We start from the raw sequence: 26,390 nt of genomic DNA on the forward strand, positions 1-26,390 counted from the left end.
TTAACTTTCACTTTTGAATCCCCGCGGGGAGCCCTGAATGGCCGATCAGTGCTCTCAGCCAGAGATTGAAAAATGAACTTTGAGAGTAGCAGGGGCCAAAGAGCACTGTGGGGGGCAAGATATATAGTGCTGCAGAGGGGGGGGGGGGGGGTTGGGGGGCAGACATATAGCCTATATATATAGCCCCCCAGCAGCGCATTAGATATGACCTCCGCCTGCGCATTAAATATATATTCGCTGGCGCATTAAATATATACCCCTGCAGCGCATGCATATGTGCCCTCACAGTTCTTCTATATACATATGCCCCTACTGCCGTATGAATGAAAAGTATTCCTATTAGCAGCGCATAGAGCCGGCTCCCGGCACTATGCGCTGCTAATAGAAATACTTTTCATTCATACGGCGGTAGGGGCATATGTATATAGAAGAGCTGTGGGGGGCAGACAAATAGCGTTATCTGCAACCCCACAGCGCTTCTATATACATATGCCACTACAGCACTATGTAAGAAAAGCATTTCTATCAGCAGCATCGGGCGAAGATGCTTTTCACATATAGCGTTGCAGTGGCATAGGTATATAGAAGCAAACACATGCGCTGCGGGGGTATATATTTAATGCGCAGGCCACTCTAATGTCCACTCTAATGCGCTGCTGGGGGGCTAGATATATAGGCTATATATCTGCCCCCTCTGCAGCGCTATATATCTTGCCCCCCACAGAGCTTTTAATATAGATATGGCCCCTGCTAATCCCAAAGATAATTTTTCAATCTCTCGCTGAGAGCCCTGATTGGCTCCTCAGTACCGGCCATTCCCGTGGGGGATTCAAAAATGAGAGTTAAAACACACTGATACATTGCAGGGTTGCGGAGCATGCTGCCCGCTCCCCTGCTTAATAACTTTTGATCGCATTGGGTCTCAGAAGTGAGACCCAGTGCGATCAATCCCTCAGCCCCTGTACTACAACCCCCATCATGGAACAGAGTCTGTTCCATGATGGGGGTTGTAGTACAAGCACTAATGTAGCCTCCCCAGCTGTCTGCAGACTCCTGCAGCCAGGGAATTACTACTCCCATCATGGAAACAAGTCTGTTCCATGATGGGAGCAGTAGTAGTCCCAGCTGTGGGAGTCTGTAGGCAGAGGTGTTTGGCCATACATGAGGGATAAGGGGGTATTAACGGATGAATATTTATTCAGCCGTTAGCACCCTTTATTTCATCCGTTATTAAACGACCGTTTTTACACAGAATTGAATTTAATAACAGATGAATGCTCATAGTGTGAAAGCAGCCTAACATGTTCTACCAAGTAAGTCAAAATTGTTGCTTTCAGCTAATGCTAATGTGTATGGTCACCAAATTATACAGAACTAAAAAAAACAATGTTTATTTCAATAGGGAATGAATTTCAAGCTACAGCCAGACACTCCAAGCACAGCTTACTGGCCAAACTAAAAAAATTGGATAGAATGAAATCCTTCATGCACAATACTCTCTTTGATAGGCCTTGATATGCATTGAATTATTAGACAATCATACATGCCAGGCCAGCAAGAATAACAGCCGATTAATAGATGAGGGTCCATAATTGAAGACTATTAAGTATTACTTATATGGTAGCGTATTCCTAAATGGATTTTATAAACCAGACAACCTCTTTAGCTTGCTTAATTTCTGTTATATACTCTAGAGTCTTAATAGGATCATGTGTAAACCCAGCCTAATAGTCCTTCTAGAACTTCTACATGCAGTTGTATGGTGTGCATGGGGTCAGAGGGGGACATGTATCAAAGATTTTACCCCTGTTTTGTGTGTATTTTTTTTGCGCAAAATTTTGCGCAAGCCCTTTTTTTTGCGCAAGTTTTGGTAGAGCATGTCATCCAGATTTGGCCGAAATGGGGTACCTTGGAGTGACATATATAGTACACATGGATTTATTACCTGCGTACTTTTCCTTTGCACCAAAAGTTATGACGCAAGTCTGTCTTTTTCCCCGCAAATATAAGCCAACTTTAACTGCACGTAGCGATCCTTTCTATTTCTGAAGGAAAGTTCTAATAAGGAACCACCAGAATGTTTTAACTCTCAATTCCTCATTTGGTTTGCTTTATATTGCTTTTTACTCCTTGGTTATTCCAAAGCACTTTTAAAATAATTTGCATATAAAATATTTGTTTACAGTTCAGTTATTCATTAGATCACTTGTATATTGGTTTTGTTATTTTATGATCCAACAATTTAATACATTTACATAGGAAATGTTTGATAGCTTACTTATCACTGAACAAGCTCCGTCACATTAAAATAGCTTTGTAATCCACTTAACACTGTAGATCATTCTCCTTTTATTTTTAAAATGTACTGCTTTCCGTTATACTTTTCCCCAGCGCCCGGTAAGATGGTGGTAGCCAGCCATCTTACCATGTGACCACGGGGGGTTTCATGTCCCCCCCCCAGCGATCGCTGCTATCAGCTAGTCAAATCTAGCCGATAGCAGCGCGGTGTGTGAGTCCTGATCACTGCTAAGTGTTCCTTACCCGTCCCCCGGCATCACGTACCCGGCCATGCGGTGTCCCGAGCGGTCCCGGCGCGAGCGGTGTCCTCCGGGCGGTCCCGGGGGTGGTGCGTCCCCGCGGTGAGTTTGCAGCAGCAGTGCGGCATCTTCATTGGCAGCAGTGAGATCGCCGTAAAGCGATCTCACTGCTGCCTCTGGGAGTTTCAAAACTGCAACTCCCAGCATACCCAGACAGCCTTTGGCTTTCTGGGCATGCTGGGAGTTGTAGTTTTGCAACATCTGGAGGGCCACAGTTTGGAGACCACTGTATAATGGTCTCCAATCTGTGCTCTTCCAGATGTTCCAAAATTAAAAATCTCAGCATGCCCACTCTGTCGAGGCATGCTGGGAGTTGTAGTTCTGTAACATCTGAAAGACCACAGATTGGAGACCATTATACAGTGGTCTACAAACTGTGGACCTCCAGCTGTTTCAAAACTACAACTCCCAGCATGCCCAGACTGCCCAAGCATGCTGGGAGTTGTAGTTCGTCAACATCTGACCCTTCAGATATTGCCGAAATACAACTTCCAGCATGTCTGGCCATGCTGGGAATTATAGTTTTGCAACAGCTGGAGGCACACTAGTTGGGAAACATTGTTCGTTTCCTAACTCTTTTTCCCAACCCGTGTGCCTCCAAACTATAACGCCTAGCATGCACTGACAGACCATGCAACAGCTGGAGGCACACTGGTTTGGAAACACTGGTTTGGAAACAAGTTAAGTAAAAAACTTTCAAGTGTTTTGCAACCAGTGTGCCCTCAGCTGTTGCATAACTACAACCCTCAGCATGCACGGACTGCCAAAGGGCATGCTGGGAGTTGTAGCAGTATGCCTCCAGCTGTTGCATAACTACAAGTTCCAGCATGTCCTTCTACTGTCACTGCATGCTGAGATTTGAAGTTTTTGCAACAGCTGAAGGCACACTGGTTGCAAAACACTGAGTCTGTTTCCGTGTTTCGCCACCAGTGTGCCTCCAGCTGTTGCAAAACTACAACTCCCAGCATGCACGGACAGCCAAAGGGCATGCTCGGAGTTGTAGTTTTGCAACAGCTGGATTGTGAATGGACAGGGTACACTCACATGGGCGGAGGTTTACAGGGAGTGCTGCAAGATTGAGATGCAGCAAACTCGCTGTGAACCCCCGCCCGTGTGACTGTACCCTAAAAACACTACACTACACTACACTTAAATAAAATAAGTAAAAAACACTATATATACACATACCGCTACACAGCCCCCCTCCCCAATAAATATTAACAACGTCTGCTACGGCACTGTTTCAAAAATGGAGCCTCCAGCTGTTACAGATTTTGGGGGGCTTTTTCTCCTTTTACCCATTATGAAAAGGAACAGTTGGAGTCTACACCAGTATGTTAGTGTATAAAAATACAATTATTTACACAGACATGCAGGTGTTGCCGCATACTTTACATTTTCACAAGAGGTAAATGGGGAAAAAAGATCCCCATTTTTTGGGACACAATTTAGCCAGAGTACGGAGATACCACATATGTGGGCGCAAAGTGCTCTGCGGGCGCACAACAAGGCCCATAAGGTAGAGTGCACCATGTACATTTGAGGTGATTTGCACAGGGGTGTCACAGATGTTAAATGAAGAATAAGGACATTGGTATAATTGATGTGTTATAATTGGGTGCAAAAAGTGGTATTATTGTGAGATTAAAACTCTACATAATGAAGAAAAAAAATTCTAAAACTAATAATGAGGACACACTTACTGTTTAGGTGCAGATACGCTGCAGACAAAGCTCCTACTAAATAGAGCTGCGGTGTAAATTTATGCTCTGAGGAGAATTCTAAATTTAAACGCAATTCAAGAAAGTAGCTGCACAAGAATGATAAATTTAACGCAGCTGCGCCAAATTTAGACAACAGGCAGAGGGGTAAAAAACTTCCATTATACACTGGAAATGATACATGTCCCCCAGTATGTACAATAATACCTGGGGCCGCTGTCTTTCTCCTTTGAAGTATTTTCAGAGCTCACCACTGCCTTGTTATCACCAGTTTCTGTACCTGCAGGGTTTCCAGCTGTGAGGGACAACAAAGAAAAACTAAATTACAGGGTTTTTGGGACAAACAAAAACACTTGTTGCTTCCAGCAAAATAATATCATTTTAAAGGGAACCCATCACCAGTTTCATGCTGCCCAAGCCACGAGCTGCATGCAGCAAGGAAAGGCTCTTTCATGACAATGATGAATGATTTATTTTGAAACACTGCAGCATTTCATGTTAGAGTGAATCATACATCATTGTAATAAGGGAGCCTGTCCTTGTTTCTTGAAGTCTATGGTTCAAGCAGAATAAAGCTGATGACATATTGACTTTAGGCCAGATTTATGGTTGTGTATATGGGTCCGCATTTCTGCTGCAAGTCCTGATCTGACAGTGTTAAATCATAACTCCAGTCGCAATCCAGCGGCAGGATAGGTGTTTAACCTGCATCCCGAGTCCTTAAGGACGTAGGGCATATGCATACGCCCGTGGGAATTCCGGTCCCCGCCGCTAGCCGGTTGGGGACCGGACCGGGATGCCTGCTGAAATCATTCAGCAGGCATCCCGGCACATCGCCGAAGGGGGGTCCTGAGACCCCCCCATGTCGACGATAGGAGAAAATCGCATGTCAATTCAGACATGCAATTTTCTCCTATTCCGGGCTTATCGGGTCTCTGGTGACCCGATCACCCGGAAAATAGGGATGGTCGGAGCTGTCAGTGACAGCCCCGATCATCCTGAGGGATAGGTGCGAGGTTGCAGCCCTGCGATCTCCTCCTATCCCCTGCCATTAGTCAGAAATTAGTTCTGACCAACGGCAGTGCACGACAGGAGGTTGCCATGGAAACCCCCCGCTCTGCCCACCCCTGGATGTCGGGCAGAACGGGGGGAAAAGATGGCGGCCGGTACCTGGAAAGAAGATGCCGTGGGGACCACTGATCATCGGTGGAGACAGCGGAGATCAGCGGCGCAGATAGGGAAGCAACGGTTGGGGGGGGGGGGCGTTGGCAGTAAAGCAATATTTACTGCTGCCCTTCTAGTGGTTGCCAAACTGGTTGCCAAACTACAACTCCCAGCATGCCCAGACAGCTAAAGGCTGTCTGGGCATACTGGGAGTTGAAGTTTTGCAACATCTGGGAGGGTCACAGTCTGGAGACCACTATTACAGTGGTGTCCAAACGGTAGCCCTCCAGATGTTGCCAAACTACAACTTTCAGCATGTCTAGGCTGCCAAGGCATGCTGGGAGTTGTAGTTCTGTAGCATCTGTCCCCTCAGATTTTGCAATTTTCATGAAAATTTTGAAAATTGCTGCTATATTTTGAAGCCCTCTAATTTTTTCAAAAAGTAAAAATATGTCCATTTTAGGATGCCAACATAAAGACGGCATATTGTATTTGTGAATCAATATAAAATTTATTTGGAATATCAACTTTCCTTAAAAGCAGAGAGCTTCAAAGTTAGAAAAAAAAACTAAATTTTTAAAATTTTCATGAAATTTTGGGATTTTTCACCAGAAAAAGGATGCAAGTAACGACGAAAACTTACCACTAACATAAAGTAGAATACGTCACGAAAAAACAATCTCAGAATCAGAATAATCGGTAAAAGCCTCTCAGAGTTATTAATGCATAAAGTGACAGTGGTCAGAATTGCGAAAAAGGGCTGCGTCCTTAAGGTGAAAATGAGCTGCGTCTTTAAAGGGGTATTTCAGGCCAAAACTTTTTTCATATATCAATTGGCTCCGGAAAGTTAAACAGATTTGTAAATCTATTAAAAAATCTTAATCCTTCCAATAGTTATTAGCTTCTGAAGTTGAGTTGTTTTTTTCTGTCTAACTGCTCTCAGATGACTCACGTGCCGGGAGCTGTGCAGTTCCTATGGGGATATTCTCCCATCATGCACAGCTCCCGGGACGAGACATCATCATTGAGCAGTTAGACAGAAAACTTCAGAAGCTAATAACTATTGGAAGGATTAAGATTTTTTAATAGAAGTAATTTACAAATCTGTTTAACTTTCCGGAGCCAGTTGATATATATATAAAAAAAAGGTTTTGCCTGGAATACCCCTTTAACCCCTTAAGGACTCAGGGTTTTTCCGTTTTTGCACTTTCGTTTTTTCCTCCTTACCTTTTAAAAATCATAACCCTTTCAATTTTCCACCTAAGAATCCATATTATGGCTTATTTTTTGCGTCACCAATTCTACTTTGCAGTGACATTAGTCATTTTACCCAAAAATGCACGGCGAAAAGAAAAAAACGCCATTTTGTAACTTTTGGGTGCTTCCGTTTCTACGCAGTGCATATTTCGGTAAAAATGACACATTATCATTATTCTGTAGGTCCATACGGTTAAAATGATACCCTACTTATATAGGTTTTATTTTGTCGCACTTCTGGAAAAAATCATAACTACATGCAGAAAAATTTATACGTTTAAAAATGTCATCTTCTGACCCCTATAACTTTTTATTTTTCCACGTACAGGGCGGTATGAGGACTCCTTTTTTGCGCCGTGATCTGAAGTTTTTATCGGTATGACTTTTGTTTTGATCGGACTTTTTGATCACTTTTTATTCATTTTTTAATGGTATAAAAAGTGACCAAAATATGTTTTTTTGGACTTTGGAATTTTTTTGCGCGTACGCCATTGACCGTGCGGTTTAATTAATGATATATTTTTATAGTTCGGACATTTACGCACATATGTTTATTTTTATTTACACTGTTTTATTTTTTTTATGGGAAAAGGGGGGTGATTCAAACTTTTATTAGGGAAGGGGTTAAATGACCTTTATTAACACTTTTTTTTGCAGTGTTATAGGTCCCATAGGGACCTATAACACTGCACACACTGATCTCCTATGCTGATCACTGGCGTGTATTAACACGACTGTGATCAGTGTTATCGGCGCTTGACTGCTCCTGCCTGGATCTCAGGCACGGAGCAGTCATTCGCCGATCGGAGACCGAGGAGGCAGGTAAGGGCCCTCCCGGTGTCCTGTCAGCTGTTCGGGACGCCGTGATTTCACCGCGGCGTTCCCGAACAGCCCGACTGAGCAGCCGGGTCACTTTCACTTTAGAAGCGGCGGTCAGCTTTGACCGCCGCTTCTAAAGGGTTAATACCGCACATCGCCGTGATCGGCGGTGTGGTATTAGCCGCGGGTCCCGGCCGTTGATGAGCGCCGGGACCGACACGATATGATGCGGGATCGCGGCGCGAACCCGCATCATATCGCGGGAGCCGGCGCAGGACGTAAATATACGTCCTGCGTCGTTAAGGGGTTACATTTTTGCTGCACCTGCATAGCCAGAGTCTTACCCGAGACTACAGTGATCAGGATACGGATAAACGTCTATAGGACGTCCACCTAATCCGTATCCTGATATCTGTAATCTTGGGCAAGTCTTGGGCCACAAAGGTGCAGGGAAAATTTGAACAAATATCCTTAAGTTGGATCATGACTGTAGTTACAGTGGGGCAAAAAAGTATTTAGTCAGCCACCAATTGTGCAAGTTCTACCACTTAAAAAGACGAGAGAGGCCTGTATTATGCCTCAACATTATGTCTCAACTATGAGAGACATAATGAGAAAAAAAAAATCCATAAAATCACATTGCACCGAAGCTTATCGGTTCAGCTCACCCGCCAGCCTTCACTGCGACACGGACAAGACCGGACCCACGTCTCATGGGATATATGGAAGAAGAAGACAAAGTCCAGTGCAGTCTCAGAGCAATGTGTGTTTCTTTATTCAGCAATTAGGCAACATAAAGAACAGATGACGCGTTTCGGCTATGGTGAGTAGCCTTAGTCATGCAATGAACAGACATTTGTGAATTGTATTTATAGCGGAAAAGGTGGGGTCACCACCTGGAGGAAAAACCTGCTAGTGATTAACCCCATCATCTCCACTACTACAAAGATTTAAAAAAAAAAAAAAAAAAATCGCAATTGTGAATACATATAATGTGAATACAGTTATACAAAAAAATACTAAAAACATGTATAATAATATCTTTGTTTCTTCTAACACTTCTTGACCTTGATGTTTTATAGTTTGCCATTGAATTTCTGGTAATCACACATCAATTACTTGCCCCATAATTATGGGTGAAATTCCCCACTATACATCCCATTAAATACCAGACATATATCAGACTATGTCTTAAAAAATAAAATCAAACTAATTATGCAAATTGAAACCACCCAGTGCACAATGCATTATATTATTGTCAGTATATATTTATTGCATGGAGGACAGTGAGAGAAATGATTGTAATAACGTAGGATTACATCCTTTCTTTGATTCGGTTCTTTTGGGTACTTTGTTTGTAATTGTATTATCCAATAGACTTCTCTATCTAGTAATGTTTGCTGTAGACCACCTCCTCTGATGGGAGTTGCAATTTTTTTTAATCCCCTGGAGGCTCAAAGAGGAAAAATCTCCTTCATGTCTCTCCACACAATGTCTAGTGGCCATGGACACGTGTCTGGACAAAAAGTGTGGAATATCTGATAGGCGCTTCCTTATGCGAACCTTCAGGGCATTGGAAGTACATCCTACATATTGCACCTGGCACGTTTCACATGTCAAGAGATATACTACCTTCGCGGTGTTGTAGTTAATGTAATGTTTAATGTTATATTGTTGTTTAGTTACTGATGAGTTGAATGTTTTAGTATTTTTCATTAAACTGCAGCATATACATTTTGTATGACCGCACCTGTAGCTTCCCTTGACATTGAGTAATGTAGTTTTCTTTTCACTTTGCGAACAGAAGAGGCTGGGCGAGATATACTGACCTATGGTTTTAGCTCTTCTCGATACACATTTCTATCCCGATTCAAATGCTTTAATATATGGTTGTCATTAGCTATCATAGGAATATATGTATCTATTATTTTACACACCTGTTTATAATTTTAGCTATAAGAAGTGGAAAATATTAACTGTTTTGCATTATTCTTTCTGTATTTGTACGTACTCCCAAAAATCAGTTCTCTCCTATCCCTATTTTTTGGCAATATTTTTAGCTCTATCTAGAGTCCATGCTTGGTAATCTCTTTGAGAAAATCTCATGGTTACGTCACCTGCCTCTTTTTCAAATATTATATCAGAAGAGCAATTACGTTTGGCTCTTATCTTTTCTCCCACTGGGAGAATTCTAATGACAAGCGGCGAGTGGCATGATCCTGCTTGTAAAATGGAATTAGCAGAGAATTCTTTTTGATAGGTAGAGGTGGTAATTTTAGCCTGTTCTATATCCCCTCTTAATCTTAAATCCAAAAAGCTAATCTCCTGAAAATGGCTATGTACAGTGAATTTAAGGTTATGTGGATTGCAATTCAAATATTCCTCAAATTGCTGTATGGTCAGCATAGATGAGCCCCCAGATAAACAGGAGGTCGTCTATATACCTACCATACCACACAATATCCTTGTTATAGATGTTATGTGAAAACAAAAATTCCTTTTCCTACAAACTCATCTAAATATTTGCCAATGACTGAGAATTTAGCTCCCATAGAAGCTCCGGTGACCGGCAGGAAAAAGCTTTTTTATCAAACATAAGAAAATTGTGTCACAATAAATATTCCACCACCAAAATAATATATTTCTGCAAGTCACCGAACTAGGGAGCATAGATGGAAAGGAACCATTCAAGGCATCTTTGTGTGGAATTACTGAATACAATGCAGTAACATCAGCAGTGATGGACCTCACGCAGGACTCCGACTTGATGTTGTTCATAGCAACCAAAACATCTCTGGTACCTTGGAGAAAACCCGGCATGTGGGGGATCAAAGGCTGCAGTCTAGAATCCAGCCAGTCGCACAGTTTTTCCATTTAGGGATCCTATCCCAGCAACTATGGGGCACATTTTTTTTTGTGGGGGGGGGGGGGGGGGGAAGTGTCTTTGTGTATTTTTTGTCACGATTCGGCTTACAGGTTGTGGATCCACTGTGTCAGCGAGGGATTGGTGTGGACCGTGCCGGTGGACCGGTTCTAAGTGGCTACTGGTGTTCACCAGAGCCCGCCGCAAAGCGGGATGGTCTTGCTGCGATGGTAGCAACCAGGTCGTATCCACTAGCAACGGCTCAACCTCGCTGACTGCTGAGAAGGCGTGGGACAGAAGGACTAGGCAGAGGCAAGGTCAGACGTAGCAGAAGGTCGGGGCAGGCGGCAAGGTTCGTAGTCAATATGGATAGCAGGAGATCAGGTAACACAGGCTTGGACAACACTAAACGCTTTCACTGGCACAAGGCAACAAGATCCGGCAAGGAAGTGCAGGGGAAGTGAGGTGATATAGCCAGGAAGCAGGTGGAAGCAAATCAGGCTAATTGGGCCAGGCACCAATAATTGGTGCACTGGCCCTTTAAGTTTCAGAGAGCTGGCGCGCGCGCGCCCTAGAGAGCGGATCCGCGCGCGCCAGCACATGACAGCCGGGGACCGGGACGGGAAAGTGACTTGGGATGCGATTCGCGAGCGGGCGCGTCCCGCTATGCGAATCGCATCCCTGCTGGCAATGTCAGAGCAGCGCTCCTGGTCAGCGGGTCTGACCGGGGCGCTGCAGGGAGAGAGACGCCGTGAGCGCTCCGGGGAGGAGCAGGGACCCGGAGCGCTCGGCGTAACATTTTTGGTAGTGAATGAAATATTGACATAATAGGGTGTGGTATTTTGATATAGTCTGCTTCCTTAAAGGGGTATTCCAGGCCAAAACTTTTTTTTTTTATATATCAACTGGCTCCGGAAAGTTAAACAGATTTGTGAATTACTTCTATTAAAAAATCTTAATCCTTCCAATAGTTATTAGCTTCTGAAGTTGAGTTGTTGTTTTCTGTCTAACTGCTTTCTGATGACTCACGTCCCAGCTCCCGGGACGTGACATCATCATTGAGCAGTTAGACAGAAAACTTCAGACGCTAATAACTATTGGAAGGATTAAGATTTTTTTAATAGAAGTAATTTACAAATCTGTTTAACTTTCCGGAGCCAGTTGATTTTATTTATATATATATATATATATATATATATATATATATATATATATATATATAAAAAGGATTTGCCTGGAATATCCCTTTAGCTGTCAAGTGACTTTCCTTTACTCCAAGATCTCCCAAATCATACATTATTCTTTTGAATTGTGGTGTTGAAGTGACTGATAATTTTTGATATGTTTTTTGATCTAACAGAATATCCATATTTCATTTATAATACAGTCCTTCATCCAACACCACGATCGGTTCAGCTTACCCACCAGCCTTCACTGCGACACGGACGAGAGCGGACCCACATCTCATGGGATTTATGGAAGAAGTCAAAGTGCAGCGCATTCTCAGAGCAAAGCGTGTTTCTTTATTCAGCAATTAGTCAACAAAGAGAACAGGTTACACGTTTCGGCTACGGTGAGTAGCCTTAGTGAAAAAGAGGCAGGTGACATAACCATGAGATTTTCTCAAAGAGATTACCAAGCATGAACTCTAGATAGAGCTAAAAATATTGACAAAAATAGGGATAGGAGAGAACTGGTTTTTGGGAGTACGCAAAAATACAATAATGCAAAACCGTTAATATTTTCCATTTCTTTTAGCCAAAATTATAAAGAGGTGTGTAAAATAATAGATACATATATTCCTATGATAGCTAATGACAACCATATATTAAAGCATTTGAATCGGGATAGAAATGTGTATGGAGAAGAGCTAAAACCATAGGTCAGTATATCTCGCCCAGCCTCTTCTGTTCACAAAGTGAAAAGAAAACTACATTACTCAATGTCAAGGGAAGCTACAGGTCATACAAATGTATATGCTGCAGTTTAATGAAAAATACTAAAACATTCAACTCATCAGTAACTAAACAACAATATAACATTAAACATTACATTACCTGCAACACCGCGAATGTAGCATGTCTCTTGACATGTGAAACGTGCCAGGTGCAATATGTAGGATGTACTTCCAATGCCCTGAAGGTTCGCATAAGGAAGCGCCTATCAGACGTGTCCATGGCCACTAGACATTGTGTGGAGAGACATGGAGGAGATTTTTCCTCTCTGAGCCTCCAGGGCAGGGGCCAAGTCCTGGGGCAAAAAAAATATGGGAACTCACCCAAGATTTCCAGACACACCCCTACCCCTAACCACACCCCCAGTATATATTTATCTCTATATATCTCCAGCACCACTGAGGTGGGCACAGATCGAGGGCTGGGATTTGATTTTCCAGGCTTTCATCTGCGCTGGCAGCAGAATTTCCACTGAAGGAAATATGGCACAGACCCAAATGACTTCAATAGGGTCTGCAGCGGATTTTCCTCAGTGGAAATTCTGCTGCCTACAGCCCGCCCTAATTCAAACTCGCAGCGGGAAACACGCTGCAAGTTTGGTAGCATATCCGCCCGTGTGAACGAGCTCTAAGAGTCAATTTACACATGCATATTTTCTGCTGCAGATTTGCTGTAGCAGATATTGCTACCCATCGAAGTCAATGACCAGCAAAATCTGCTTCGGCAAATCTACTGCTGCTAATCTATTAAAGTCAATAGTGGCAAGATCCGCTGCGGATTTTGTGCAGCAAAAATCTGTGTGAAATCAGCTTGCGTTTACAGCCCCTAAGGGCTCGTTCACATGGGCGGATTTCATTGCGAATTAGCAAAGTGCGTCCTGCTGCGAGTTTGAATGGGGGTGGGCTCTCTATTGCAGATTTTCGGCAGCAGAATTTCCACTGCGGTAAATTAGCCGCAGACCCATTGAAGGCCTGCATCCCTCCCCCTACCAATAACGGTAATGATACTTCAAATAGTGCCCCCAGCAGACTGAAGTACAGGGGGAAAAGCCAGCTACAGTCCCCTCCAATATACAGTCTTATGTAAATATCACTTCCCTACCTTAAACCTAACACATTCCTATTTAAATACCTCTACTCCCCTCTCCTACATACCGTGTTTCTCCGAAAATAAGACCGGGTCTTATATTAATTTTAGTCACAAAAAACACACTAGGGCTTATTTTCAGGGTAGGGCTTATTTATTTAAGGTATGGGGGGGCTGCAGCAGTGTGGAGGATGGGAGGCTGCAGCAGTGTGGAGGATGGGAGGCTGCAGGAGTGTGGAGGATGGGGGGCTGCAGGAGTGTGAAGGATGGGGGGCTGCAGGAGTGTGAAGGATGGGGGGCTGCAGGAGTGTGAAGGATGGGGGGCTGCAGGAGTGTGAAGGATGGGGGGCTGCAGGAGTGTGAAGGATGGGGGGCTGCAGGAGTGTGAAGGATGGGGGGCTGCAGGAGTGTGAAGGATGGGGGGCTGCAGGAGTGTGGAGGATGGGAGGCTGCAGGAGTGTGGAGGATGGGAGGCTGCAGGAGTGTGGAGGATGGGAGGCTGCAGGAGTGTGGAGGATGGGAGGCTGCAGGAGTGTGGAGGATGGGGGGCTGCAGGAGTGTGAAGGATGGGTGGCTGCAGGAGTGTGAAGGATGGGGGGCTGCAGGAGTGTGAAGGATGGGGGGCTGCAGGAGTGTGAAGGATGGGGGGCTGCAGGAGTATAGAGGATGGGGGGCTGCAGGAGTGTGGAGGATGGGGGGCTGCAGGAGTGTGGAGGATAGGGGGCATCCTCCACACTCCTGCAGCCCGCCATACTCCTTCAGCCCCCCATCCTCCCCTTCCCCTGTCGTCCTCCACACTCCTACCGTACCCTACAGCAGTGTTTCCCAACCAATGTCCTCCAGCCTTTGGTTGTCCGGGCATGCTGGGAGTTGTAGTTTTGCAACAGCTGGAGGCACACTGGTTGGGAAACACTGCCCTACAGTGCCCCCCATCCCTCTGCCATAATAAACTTGGGTACCGGTACTCATTTCACTTTCTTACTGTACGGTACCCTGCGGCGAGATCTTCTCCTGTTGCTTAGCAGCCGGGGGCAGGGACACGTCCGTGACGTCGGCCGTGCATACGTTTTAGAACGTCAGCGTCCCTGCCCCGGCTGAATTACGGTAAGCTAACTTGCCGCGGGTCAAGCCAAAGGAGGAGGGGGGGTGGCCGAGGGGGGCTGTGGGGTCTGCGGGCATTACTGGGGTGGACGGGGGGGGGGATGTGGAATCTGCGGGCATTACCACACTGTGGTGGCCGGGCACGGTGTCGGGTCTGTGGGCATTACTGTGGCGGCCGGGGGGGGGAAGGTGTGTGCAGTCTGCGGGCATTACTGTGGTGGCCATGTGGGGTCTGCTGGCATTACTGGCGGCCACGGTCCGGATCTGGACCGCGGTCCGCCAGCAGATTACCCCATTGCAGCCCTACCCCATAATCCTGCTAGGGCTTACAGTCCCATGTAAATACCACTACTCCCCTCTCCTACACATAGTCCTATGTAAATTGCAGCCCTACCCCATAACCCTGCTAGGGCTTACAGTCCCATGTAAATACCACTACTCCCCTCTCCTACACATAGTCCTATGTAAATAACACAATCCCCCTCCACTATAAAGTTGCACGTAAATAACACCACCCCCTTCTCTTCAACATACAGTCTTATGTAAATTGCACTACTTTCCTCTCTCCAACATACATTTCCATGCAAATAACACTGCTCCCATCAATCCAACAAACAGTCCTATGCAAATAACACCCCCCCTCTAGAATACAGTCCCATATAAATAACACCACCCCCTTCCTCTCTCTCTCAAACATGCAGTCCCATGTAAATAACACTTCCCTCTCCAACATACAGTCCCACGTAAATTAGACTACTCCCCTCTTTCTAAAAAACTGTCCCATGTAAATAACACCCCCTCCTGTCTAGCACACAGGCCTATGTAAATAATATCACTGCCCCCTACACACACTTGCCTCCTGCACGCTGTAGTACTATATAACAGTGCAGCCCAGGAGGCCCCGCCCCTTTCCAAAATAGGCCCCGCCACTAACACGATGCCAGGAGCTACGGACCTAATGGTGGCGAATGATCTTCCTCCTAAACTGCTCCATGTAAATGCGGCTCTTCCCCTGCCCAGTGCACTGGCTGTACTACCCACCTGTACAGGGGAAGACAAGGAAGGGCAGCCACAGTTCAGCAGCCAAAAGATTTGGGTACAGGGTTGGTCCTGCAGGTCGACTGCTAAAGGAAACGGCGTTCCTGCTGTGAAAAAAGTGCAGGGACACTGTTCCTATGAGTTCCTGCAGGACTCGAGCCCTGCTCCAGGGGATTAAAAAAATTGCAACTCCCATCAGAGGAGGTGGTCTAAAGTAGGGATCGACCGAATATCGGTATGGCCGATATTATCCCCTCCCCCACCCTCCGAGTCAATAAAAAAATTAAACTTACCCGTAATGGGGGTGGTCCGGGCCATCCATCCTTCCTGTAGTGTCCGGGGGCGTTCCGGGTGAAGAGTGAACCGGTACGGGCTGTCCTTCTTCTCCGGCGGTCATCTTCTCCACTCCGGGCAGGCTCCGGCCTAGTACACTGCATAGACACCGCTACGCCGTGACGTCAGGTGCGTCGCTGCGCACAGGCGTCACTGCGCAGCGGCATCTATGCAGCGTACTAGGCCGGAGCCTGCCCGGAGTGGAGAAGATGACTGCCGGAGAAGGACAGCCCGGACCGGTTCACTCTTCACCCGGAACGCCCCCGGACATTACAGGAAGGAAGGATGGCCCGGACCACCCTGGCAGGTAGGGGAGAGAAGCAGGTGGCGGCGGCGGCCTATGGCCCCGCAAAAGCCACTGCAGATCATTGATTTAAAGCGCCCGCTTTAAATCAATGATCTGCAGCGGTGTTGCAGGGGGTTAAATAGCCGATAACGTATACCGGAATATCGGTATAAGTTATCGGCTATCGGCCCTAACCTGCACAGATTATCGGTATCGGCCCTAAAAAAACGATATCGGACGATCCCTAGTCTAAAGCTAAAATTACTAGATAGAGAAGTCTATTGGATAATACAATAACAAACAAGGTACCCAAAAGAACCGAATCAAAGAAAGGATGTAATCCTACGTTATTAGAATCATTTCTTTCACTGTCCTCCATGCAATAAATATATACTGAAAATAATATAATGCATTGTGCACTGGGTGGTTTCAATTTGCATATTTAGTTTTATTTTTTAATACATAGTCTGATATATTAGTCTCGTATTTAATGGGATGTATAGTCTTGAATATTACCCATAATTATGGGGCAAGTAATATATTTGTGTGATTTCCAGAAATTCAATGGTATCCTCCGATATGTAGAACACTATAAAACATCATGGTCAAGAAGTGTTAGAAGAAACAAAGATAATATTATACATGTTTTTACTATTTTTTGTATAACTGTATTCACATTATATGTATTGACAATTGCGATTTTTTTTTTTTAATCTTTATAGTAGTGGAGATGATGGGGTTAATCACTAGCAGGTTTTTCCTCCAGGTGGTGACCCCACCTTTTCCGCTATAAATACAATTCACAAATGTCTGTTCATTGTATGACTAAGGCTACTCACCATAGTCGAAACGCGTCACCTGTTCCCGATGTTGGCTAATTTCTGAATAAAGAACGCATTGCTCATTCAGCAGGTATCCCGTGACAACGCCTGGGGGGGTCCTGTGCCCAACCCCCCCCCCCATGTCGGAGATCGCTGCAAATCGTCTGTCGATTTGCGGTAATTCTGGAAAAAAGCAGGAGTGAGGTGGCACTGGTGATTCAAGACGCCTGCTGTGGGGGTGCCCCTTACTGCACCCGCTCCGCCCCTGTTCTGAAGGACAAGAGCGGGTGTAGGGAGGCCTCACCTGAGGCTGAGGCCCCCAATCCCCGGCATCGGTGGCGGGATAGGGGCCCAAAGAGCGGAGTCGGCAGCGGCAGGGGGATCCTCACAGCGCAGCAGCAGGAGGTAAGGCTGACAACAGCAGAAGGCACAACTACAACTCCTTTGGTAGTTTGTGCATGCTGGGGGTTATAGTTATGCAACAGCTGGAGGCATTTTTGTGCCTCCAGTTGTTGCATAACTACAACCTCCAGCATGCACGGACAGCCAAACGGCATTCTGGGAGTTTTAGTAGTGTGCCTCCAGTTGTTGCATAACTACAAGTCCCAGCATGCCCTTTGTCCGGACATGAGAGTTGCAGCTTTTTGCAACAGCTGAAGGCACACTGGTTGCAAAACACTGAGTTTGTTACTTAAATCCGTGTTTCAAAACCAGTGCCACACCAGCTGTTGCAAACTACAAGTCCCAGCATGCACTGATAAACCGTACATGCTGGGAGTTGTAGTTTTGCAACAGCTGGAGGCACCCTGGTTGGGAAACATTGGCATAATGTATGGAGAACTGTATATGTAAGAGACAGAGTATCACCTACCTGGCAGTCTCACGTCTCCTTCACCGCTCTCCATATAGTCGTCCTTACGGTTACATACCACTGTCCCTCCCGCTTCAGGACTCTGTTCCATTGCTGGCTGCATTTCACCCTGACACAATCCTCACAAGTCGTCCTCAGAACCTGCACATACGAGCAAATAATATGCAACTTTAATCCCTTAACTGTAAACTGAACAGAGCGCGTCCAAGGTTACCATGGAAACTAACCTCTCCTATCCCATCAGCCACTGCGGGCCCCTAACTTCTTCCTTAGCAACGACGCCCTTGGTAACGCCACAGCGAGGTTATGCTAGCGAACGCTGCTGTGACGTTTGCGCCTCACACCGCCCCTTAAGTCTCCGCCCACTGTAAGTGACGTTGTATGGAGTCTTCCCGCGCTTCTGGTGTGTGACGTCGTGTGGAGTCTTCCCGCGCTTCTGGTGTGTTCGCTTGTTGAGGCTACAATGCGCAGTGAGATAAAGGACGTCGGTTTATACATTCCATTTCCTATAGGCACTAATGTGCGCCCTGAAAAGACAGACCTCCAAGAAACAGAAGATATTTATATAAAAGTATAACACCTGTAAGGAAATGAGCCCCTTAATAACGCAGCGATTTATCGTTTTTTTGCGTTTATGTTTCCAATCAATGTTCTGTGGTATGAAATTGAAAAAGCAAAACCAAACCCCATTTTGCAATTTTGTAGGGGGTTTAGTTTCTAAGCAGTGCACTTTATGGTAAAATGATCGTTATCTTTACTCTGTAGGTTGTGTGTTTATATGGTAGAATCTCCTAATAGCGGACACTCACAGGGAATTAAAGTGTCCACTATTGAGAAAAAAGGCTCAAAATTCTTTTTTTTTTGAATACCTGTTTATTTAAAGGATTTTGTATTTTAACCCCTTAAGGACCGGGGTTTTTTCCGTTTTTGCATTTTCGTTTTTTTGCTCCTTGCCTTTAAAAAATCATAACTCTTTCAATTTTGCACCTAAAAATCCATAAGATGGCTTAATTCTACTTTGTAATGACGTCAGTCATTTTGCCCAAAAATCTACGGTGAAACGGAAAAAAAATCATTGTGCGACAAAATTGAAAAAAAAATGCTGTTTTGTAACTTTTGGGGGCTTCCGTTTCTACGTAGTACATTTTTCGGTAAAAATGACACCTTATCTTTATTCTGTAGGTCCATACGATTAAAATGATCCCCTACTTATATAGGTTTGATTTTGTCGCACTTCTGGAAAAAATCATAACTACATGCAGGAAAATGAATACGTTTAAAATTGTCATCTTCTGACCCCTATAACTTTTTTATTTTTCCGTGTATGGGGCGGTATGAGGGCTCATTTTTTGCATTGATAGGACTTATTGATCGCTTTTTATTCATTTTTAAATGATATAAAAAGTTACCAAAAATGCACTATTTTGGACTTTGGAATTTTTTTGCGCGCACGCCATTGACCGTGCGGTTTAATTAATTATATATTTTTATAATTCGGACATTTCTGCACGCGGCGATACCATATATGTTTTTAACAAGAAACTGGATGTCCAGCGCCAAGATTCGTGCAAAACGGATTCTTTAATGCTTAAAAAGCCATAACAGGGGTCAATGTGACGCGTTTCAGATGCGTTAGCACCCTTAATCGTAATGTACGATTAAGGGTGCTAACGCATCTGAAACGCGTCACATTGACCCCTGTTATGGCTTTTTAAGCATTAAAGAATCCGTTTTGCACGAATCTTGGCGCTGGACATCCAGTTTCTTGTTTTGCTACAGTAGTGCTGCCTCGCACAGTCCGTGCGCCTGGGGCCCTGGAGGGTGAGCTGAGAATTCCATCACCTCTTCTGTTCTCATATATGTTTTTACACTGTTTTTTTTTTTATGGCAAAAGGGGGGGTGATTCAAACTTTTAATAGGGGAGGGGTTAAATGATATTCATTCACTTTTTTTTTTCACTTTTTTTTTGCAGTGTTATAGGTCCAATAGGGACCTATAACACTGCACACACTGATCTTCATCATTGATCACTGGTTTCTCATAGGAAACCAGTTATCGACGATTCTGCCGCATGACTGCTCATGCCTGGATCTCAGGCACTGAGCAGTCATTCGTCGATCGCACAGCGAGGAGGCAGGTAGGGGCCCTCCCGCTGTCCTGTAAGCTGTTCGGGATGCCGCGATTTCGCCGCGGCTATCCCGAACAGCCCACTGAGTTAACCGGCAGCTTTCACTTTTGGTTTTAGCCGCGCGACTCAGCTCTGAGCGAGCGGCTAAAGGGTTTATAGTGCGCGCCGCCGCGCGCTATTAGCGGCGGGTCCCGGCTTCACTATGACGCCGGGCCCGCCGTGATATGATGCGGGGTTACCGTGTAACCCCGCGTTATATCAGGAGAGCAGGACCAAGGACGTACCGGTACGTCCTTGGTCCTTAAGGGGTTAATACAGAAGAAAAATACGACGTGTACAATGAGCATGAGTACTCTGCAATATATAAAGCAAAATTTGCAACCTTATATATAAAGGAGAAACACTGTAGAGATGAAGTAGGAGGAGAGAAAGAAAGTAAAATTAAAAAAGAAATAATGATGAAATAAATTAAAATAAATAAGAGAGAATATAAAACAGAGAATCTCGCATGGCCATGGCACATCAGTGGTCTGACGGCAATAAGAGTGGCCGCACTTTTAAATAATGCATATCCGGTACTGTGCCGGAATGTGGACGCTGCATAGGGGGCGGGCACCACTGCTGATCTTGTGACCGTGGCGTGCTTTGATCGCCCCCAAATAAGGACACGCCAAATGATCCGATGCGTGCATGAACGCCGGCGAAGTGTGCCGACGTAACAAATCATGTGATCACTGGTACGAGTCACATGGTCGCGAATGCGAGTCACATGACCGCAAGTACCGGTCATGTGATCGCGGCTCTGATGACGGGCGTCTAAGGACAGCCCATTCACACTGCTTTTATGCAGAGTGAATGGCTATTTTGCACGGAGGTCATTTAACCTCTCAGGGGGTGAAAGATATTAACCCAATATCACCCCCTGAGAGGTTAAATGACCTCCGTGCAAAATAGCCATTCACACTGCATAACATCAGTGTGAATGGGCTGTCCTTAGGCGCCTGTCATCAGAGCCGCGTCACTCGCACTTGTACTTGCGGTCATGCGACTCATACCAGCGATCACATGATTTGTTACGTTGGCACACTTCGCCGGCATTCATGCGCGCATCGGATCATCATTTGGCGTGTCCTTATTTGGGTGCGGTAATCAAAGCACGCCGCGGTCACATGACCATCGGTGGTGCCCGCCCCCTATGCAGCGTCCGCATTCCGTCACAGTACCGGATATGCTTCATTTAAAGGTGCGGCCACTCCTATTACCGTCAGACGCCGTCGGCACGAGTTAAGCCTCCAAGATGAGGTAGGAGCCACTTAGACATGATTGGCCAGGATGGCAGGTAGGAGGTCTATGGGGATATATATGCAGATCTGAGTGGCTTATATATCTGCCACTCATTCCTGCATATATGTGATTGGTGTAAGCAGCATATATATACCCACCTGTTTGGGGGTTTTTTAGACACGCCTCCTGACGAAGCACAAGCGTAACGTACGTTGGGATTGGAGTTGATAGGTAGGCAATGCATGGCAGGATGTTATGACCTCTTTTCACTTTTAGCTTTCCATTAATCCTGTGAATACTATCTGTCTAGCATTCATTATACATATTCTGATCTTATAATCCTCTATTGTGATTTATGACATATCTTTCCCTGTATTCCATGCCTGCTGTACCTCCTCCACTTACCTGCAGTTGTTCTTGTAGTGCCTTGTTTTTATTCTTTCATGTTTTAAACGTCTGTTATTCTTATATTTGTTAAAATATATATTTTTCACTACTAGTTTTCTTTTCGTTGGTGTATATGTATATTCATAAACTAGTGGTGGCCCTTCCCTTTATGGCTAGGCCCCTCTTATGTTTGTTGGTGAAATATCATCCTGACTCTATTGCTAAACTGTTCTTCGACTATTACTCTAAGCTTTACTCCCTCTCAGCTTCCCTCGGACCCGGGTGAGCGTTCTGCAGTGCTTTCTTTCTCATTTCTTTCTAATTGTGGCCCCCCAGCTCTTTCCGGGGCTGATTGAGATTTATTGAATGCCCTGATCACTCTTGAGGAGCTGTCAGAGGTTCTCAAGTCACTTCCTGTGGGTCGCTCACCGAGCCCTGATGTTTTTACCTACCTGTACTATAAAACCTACTCCTCTGCTCTCCTCCCTCGTTTGGTCTCTCTGTTTAACTCATTCTTGGGGGGTGGGGGTATCCCTCAGTCCTTTCTCCATTCCTTGATTACCTTGATCCCTAAACCCGGTAAGGACCCTCACGACTGCTACAGTTATCCGCCTATTGTTCTCCTCAATTCAGATCTGAAACTTTTCTCTAAGGTCCTGGCAAACCGTCTCTGTCACTTTATGCCTTCTCTTGTTCACAAAGACCAGGTTGGCTTTATTCCCTGCCACCAGGGGGGAGACAATACGAGAAGAGTGGTAGATCTGATTGATGTGGTAAACCAGAGAACGGAGCAGGCCCTAGTTTTAAGTTTAGACACTGAAAAGGCCTTTGATAGGCTGGGATGGCCGTTCATGTTTCTTCTCCTTTTTGGCATATTGGCGCAGTAAAAATGACCATCCTCCCAAAATTGCTTTACTTTTTTAAGACCCTACCGGTTCGGGTTCCCCTCGCAGTGCTACGCTCTTTTCAGTCAGCTATTTTTCGGTTTATTTGGGACTCCAAACGTCACAGTCTCCCAATATCCGTGATGCTGTCAAATCGCTCCTCTGGGGGGCTGGGTGTCCCGGACGTAACTAAGTACTATTGGGCAGCTCATCTTAGTCACCTAGCGGCCTGGTCTACGTACCACGTCTACAGTAAATGGATAGAGTTGGAAAAACTGTGGTTTGCCCCTATTCATCCTAACTCTCTCCTGTGGTCATGCCCTCTTCCCTCCCCTACCTGTCCTCTCCTGGGCCCAATGTCCTTCTCTCGCTATGTTTGGACTTCAGTCTCCTTTCCTCTTTTTCGCCTCTGCAGTCTTCACCCTGACTTTCCTCCCGGTCTGACCTCTGATATGGTGCGGGACCTCTGTTCTCCACTCATTACCTGTATTAATGGCACCTGTTTGAACTTATCAGCATAAAAGACACCTGTCCACAACCTCAAACAGTCACACTCCAAACTCCACTATGGCTAAGACCAAAGAGCTGTCGAAGGACACCAGAAACAAAATTGTAGACCTGCAGCAGGCTGGGAAGACTGAATCTGCAATAGGCAAGCAGCTTGGTGTGAAGAAATCAATGGTGGGAGCAATTATTAGAAAATGGAATACATCCAAGAACACTAATAATCTCATTCAATCTGGGGCTCCACGCAAGATCTCTCCCCGTGGTGTCAAAATGATCACAAGTACGGTGAGCAAAAATCCCAGAATCACACTGGGAAACCACTGCAAATGCCCATTTTCCTTATCTGACACAAACCTTGGAGTTCTCTGTATCTTTTAGCCCTTTATATAAATATTCTACTATCTCTCTCTTTCCTAGCTGTAGGTATTACAATGCCGCCTTTTGAGAAACTTGTGGAATAAACCAAATCTGTTGTCTACTTGACATTAACCCCTTAAAGGGGTATTCCAGGCAAAAACTTTTTTATATATATCAACTGGCTCCAGAAAGTTAAACAGATTTGTAAATTACTTCTATTAAAAAATCTTAATCCTTTCAGTACTTATGAGCTTCTGAAGTTAAGGTTGTTCTTTTCTGTCTAAGTCCTCTCTGATGACACCTGTCTCAGGAAACGCCCAGTTTAGAAGAGGTTTGCTATGGGGATTTGCTTCTAAACTGGGCGTTTCCCGAGACAGGAGTCATCAGAGAGGACTTAGACAGAAAAGAACAACCTTAACTTCAGAAGCTCATAAGTACTGAAAGGATTAAGATTTTTTAATAGAAGTAATTTACAAATCTGTTTAACTTTCTGGAGCCAGTTGACATATATAAAAAAGTTTTTGCCTGGAAAACCCCTTTAACCCCTTAAGGACTCAGCCCATTTTGGCCTTAAGGACTCAGACAATTAAATTTTTACGTTTTCATTTTTTCCTCCTCGCCTTCTAAAAATCATAACTCTTTTATATTTTCATCCACAGACTAGTATGAGGGCTTGTTTTTTGCGCGACAAGTTGTCCTTTGTAATGACATAACTCATTATATCATAAAATGTATGGCGCAACCAAAAAACACTATTTTTGTGGGGAAATTAAAAAGAAAAACACAATTTTGCTAATTTTGGAAGGTTTCGTTTTCACGCCGTACAATTTATGGTAAAACTGACGTGTTCTTTATTCTGAGGGTCAATACAATTAAAATGATACCCATTATTACATCTTTTTCTATTATTGTTGTACTTAAACAAAAATCACAAACTTTTTAACCAAATTAGTACGTTTATAATCCCTTTATTTTGATGACCTCTAACTTTTTTATTTTTCCGTATAAGCGGCGGTATGGGGGCTCATTTTTTGCGCCATGATCTGTACTTTTTGTTGATACCAGATTTGCATATAAAAAACTTTTAATACATTTTTTATAATTTTTTTTTATTAATAAAATGTATTAATAAAGTAGCAATTTTGGACTTTTTTTTTTTTTTTTCGTTCACGCCGTTCACCGTACGGGATCATTAACATTTTATTTTAATAGTTTGGACATTTACACACGCGGCGATACCAAATATGTCTATAAAATTTATTTTTTACGCTTTTTGGGGGTAAAATAGGAAAAAACGGACGTTTTACTTTTTTATTGGGGGAGGGGATTTTTAACTTTTTTTTTTTTACTTTTACTTATACATTTTTTTTACATTTTTTTTTTTTTTTTACACTTAAATTTTCCCCATAGGGGACTATTCATAGCAATACCATGATTGCTACTACTGATCTGTTCTATGTATAGGACATAGAACAGATGAGTGTTATCGGCGATCTTCTGCTCTGGTCTGCTCGATCTCAGACCAGGGCAGGAGACGCCGGGAGCCGTACAGAGGCAGGTGAGGGGACCTCTGTGCGGCGTTCTGAATGATCGGATCCCCGCAGCAGCGCTGCGGGCGATCCGATCATTCATTCAAATCGCACACTGCCGCAGATGCCGGGATTTGTATTGATCCCGGCACCTGAGGGGTTAATGGCGGGCGCCCGCGAGATCGCGGGCGTCGGCCATTGCCGGCGGGTCCCTGGCTGCGATCAGCAGCCGGGATCAGCCGTGCATGACACGGGCATCGCTCCGATGCCCGCGGTTATGCTCAGGATGTAAATGTACGTCCTGGTGCGTTAAGTACCACCGCACCAGGACGTACATTTACGTCCTGCGTCCTTAAGGGGTTAAGGACCCAGCCCATTTTCGCCTTAAGGACCCGGGCATTTTTTGCACATCTGACCACTGTCACTTTAAGCATTAATAACTCTGGGATGCTTTTACTTTTCATTCTGATTCAGAGATAGTTTTTTGTGACACATTCTACTTTTTTAATAGTCAATAGTTGCATCATTTCTTGGTGGAAAATTCAAAAATGTTATGAAAAATTAGAAAATTTCGCATTTTTCTAACTTTGAAGCTCTCTGCTTCTAAGGAAAATAGACATTCCAAATAAATTATATATTGATTCACACATACAATATGTCTACTTTGATATTTTCATCATAAAGTTGACATGTTTTTACTTTTGGAAGATATCAGAGGGCTTCAAAGTTCAGCAGCAATTTTTCACGAAATTTTCTAAATCTGAATTTTTCAGGGACCAGTTCAGTTTTGAAGTGGATTTGAAGGGCCTTCATATTAGAAATACCCCATAAATTACCCCATTATAAAAATTGCACCCCTTAAAGTATTCAAAATGACATTCAGAAACTGTTAACACTTTAGGTGTTTCACAGGAATAGAAGCAAAGTGAAGGAGAAAATTCAAAATCTTCATTTTTTACACTCGCATGTTCTTGTAGACACAGTTTTTGAAATGTTTTACCTTTTTGGGTAAAAAGGAGAAAAAGCCCCCAAAATTTGTAACCCAATTTCTCTCGAGTAAGGAAATACCTCATGTGTATGTAAAGTGTTCAGCGGGCCCAGTAGAGGGCTCAGAAGGGAAGGAGTGACAGGAGTGACAATGGCATTTTGGAGAGTGAGTTTTTCTTAAATGATTTTTGGGGGGCATGTCACATTTAGGAAGCCCCTATGGTGCCAGAACAGCAAAAAAAAAAAAAACCCTCAAGGAACATAACAAGGTGTCCAGTGAGCCTTAACACCCCACAGGTTTTTGGCGATTTTTCGTTAAAATCGAATGTGTAAATGATTTTTTTTTCACTAAAATGCTGGTTTCCCCCCAAATTTTACATTTTTAAAAGGGGTAATAGGAGAAAATGCCCCCCCC

At 44.4% G+C, this 26,390-nt stretch overlaps 1 protein-coding gene and 1 long non-coding RNA gene across 6 annotated transcripts in view; one reads left to right on the plus strand and one right to left on the minus strand.

Annotated features, from left to right (window-relative positions):
• The window catches only part of DNAAF1 (dynein axonemal assembly factor 1), a 68,941-nt gene extending 50,668 nt beyond the window's left edge, over positions 1-18,273 (minus strand). For 3 of the 4 annotated variants that reach the window (XM_056526285.1, XM_056526284.1, XM_056526283.1), the window contains exons 1-3: positions 18,140-18,273; positions 17,913-18,053; positions 4,526-4,613 (exon numbers count right to left, since the gene is read on the minus strand). In XM_056526285.1, coding sequence (XP_056382260.1) covers positions 4,526-4,613; positions 17,913-18,015 — 191 coding nt within the window. In that variant the 5' untranslated portion in view covers positions 18,016-18,053; positions 18,140-18,273. Of the gene's footprint in view, positions 1-4,525; positions 4,614-17,912; positions 18,054-18,139 lie in introns of those variants that run through there. The other variant, XM_056526286.1, reaches the window with a different exon arrangement.
• Positions 18,225-26,390, plus strand: part of LOC130276638 (uncharacterized) — a 36,920-nt gene continuing 28,754 nt past the window's right edge. Inside the window, exon 1 of one of the 2 annotated variants that reach the window (XR_008845198.1) lies at positions 18,225-18,351. This is a non-coding gene — a long non-coding RNA (uncharacterized LOC130276638). The other variant, XR_008845199.1, reaches the window with a different exon arrangement.

The sequence above is a fragment of the Hyla sarda genome, chromosome 6, assembly GCF_029499605.1.
Source record: "Hyla sarda isolate aHylSar1 chromosome 6, aHylSar1.hap1, whole genome shotgun sequence".
Classification (NCBI taxonomy): Eukaryota; Metazoa; Chordata; class Amphibia; order Anura; family Hylidae; genus Hyla; species Hyla sarda.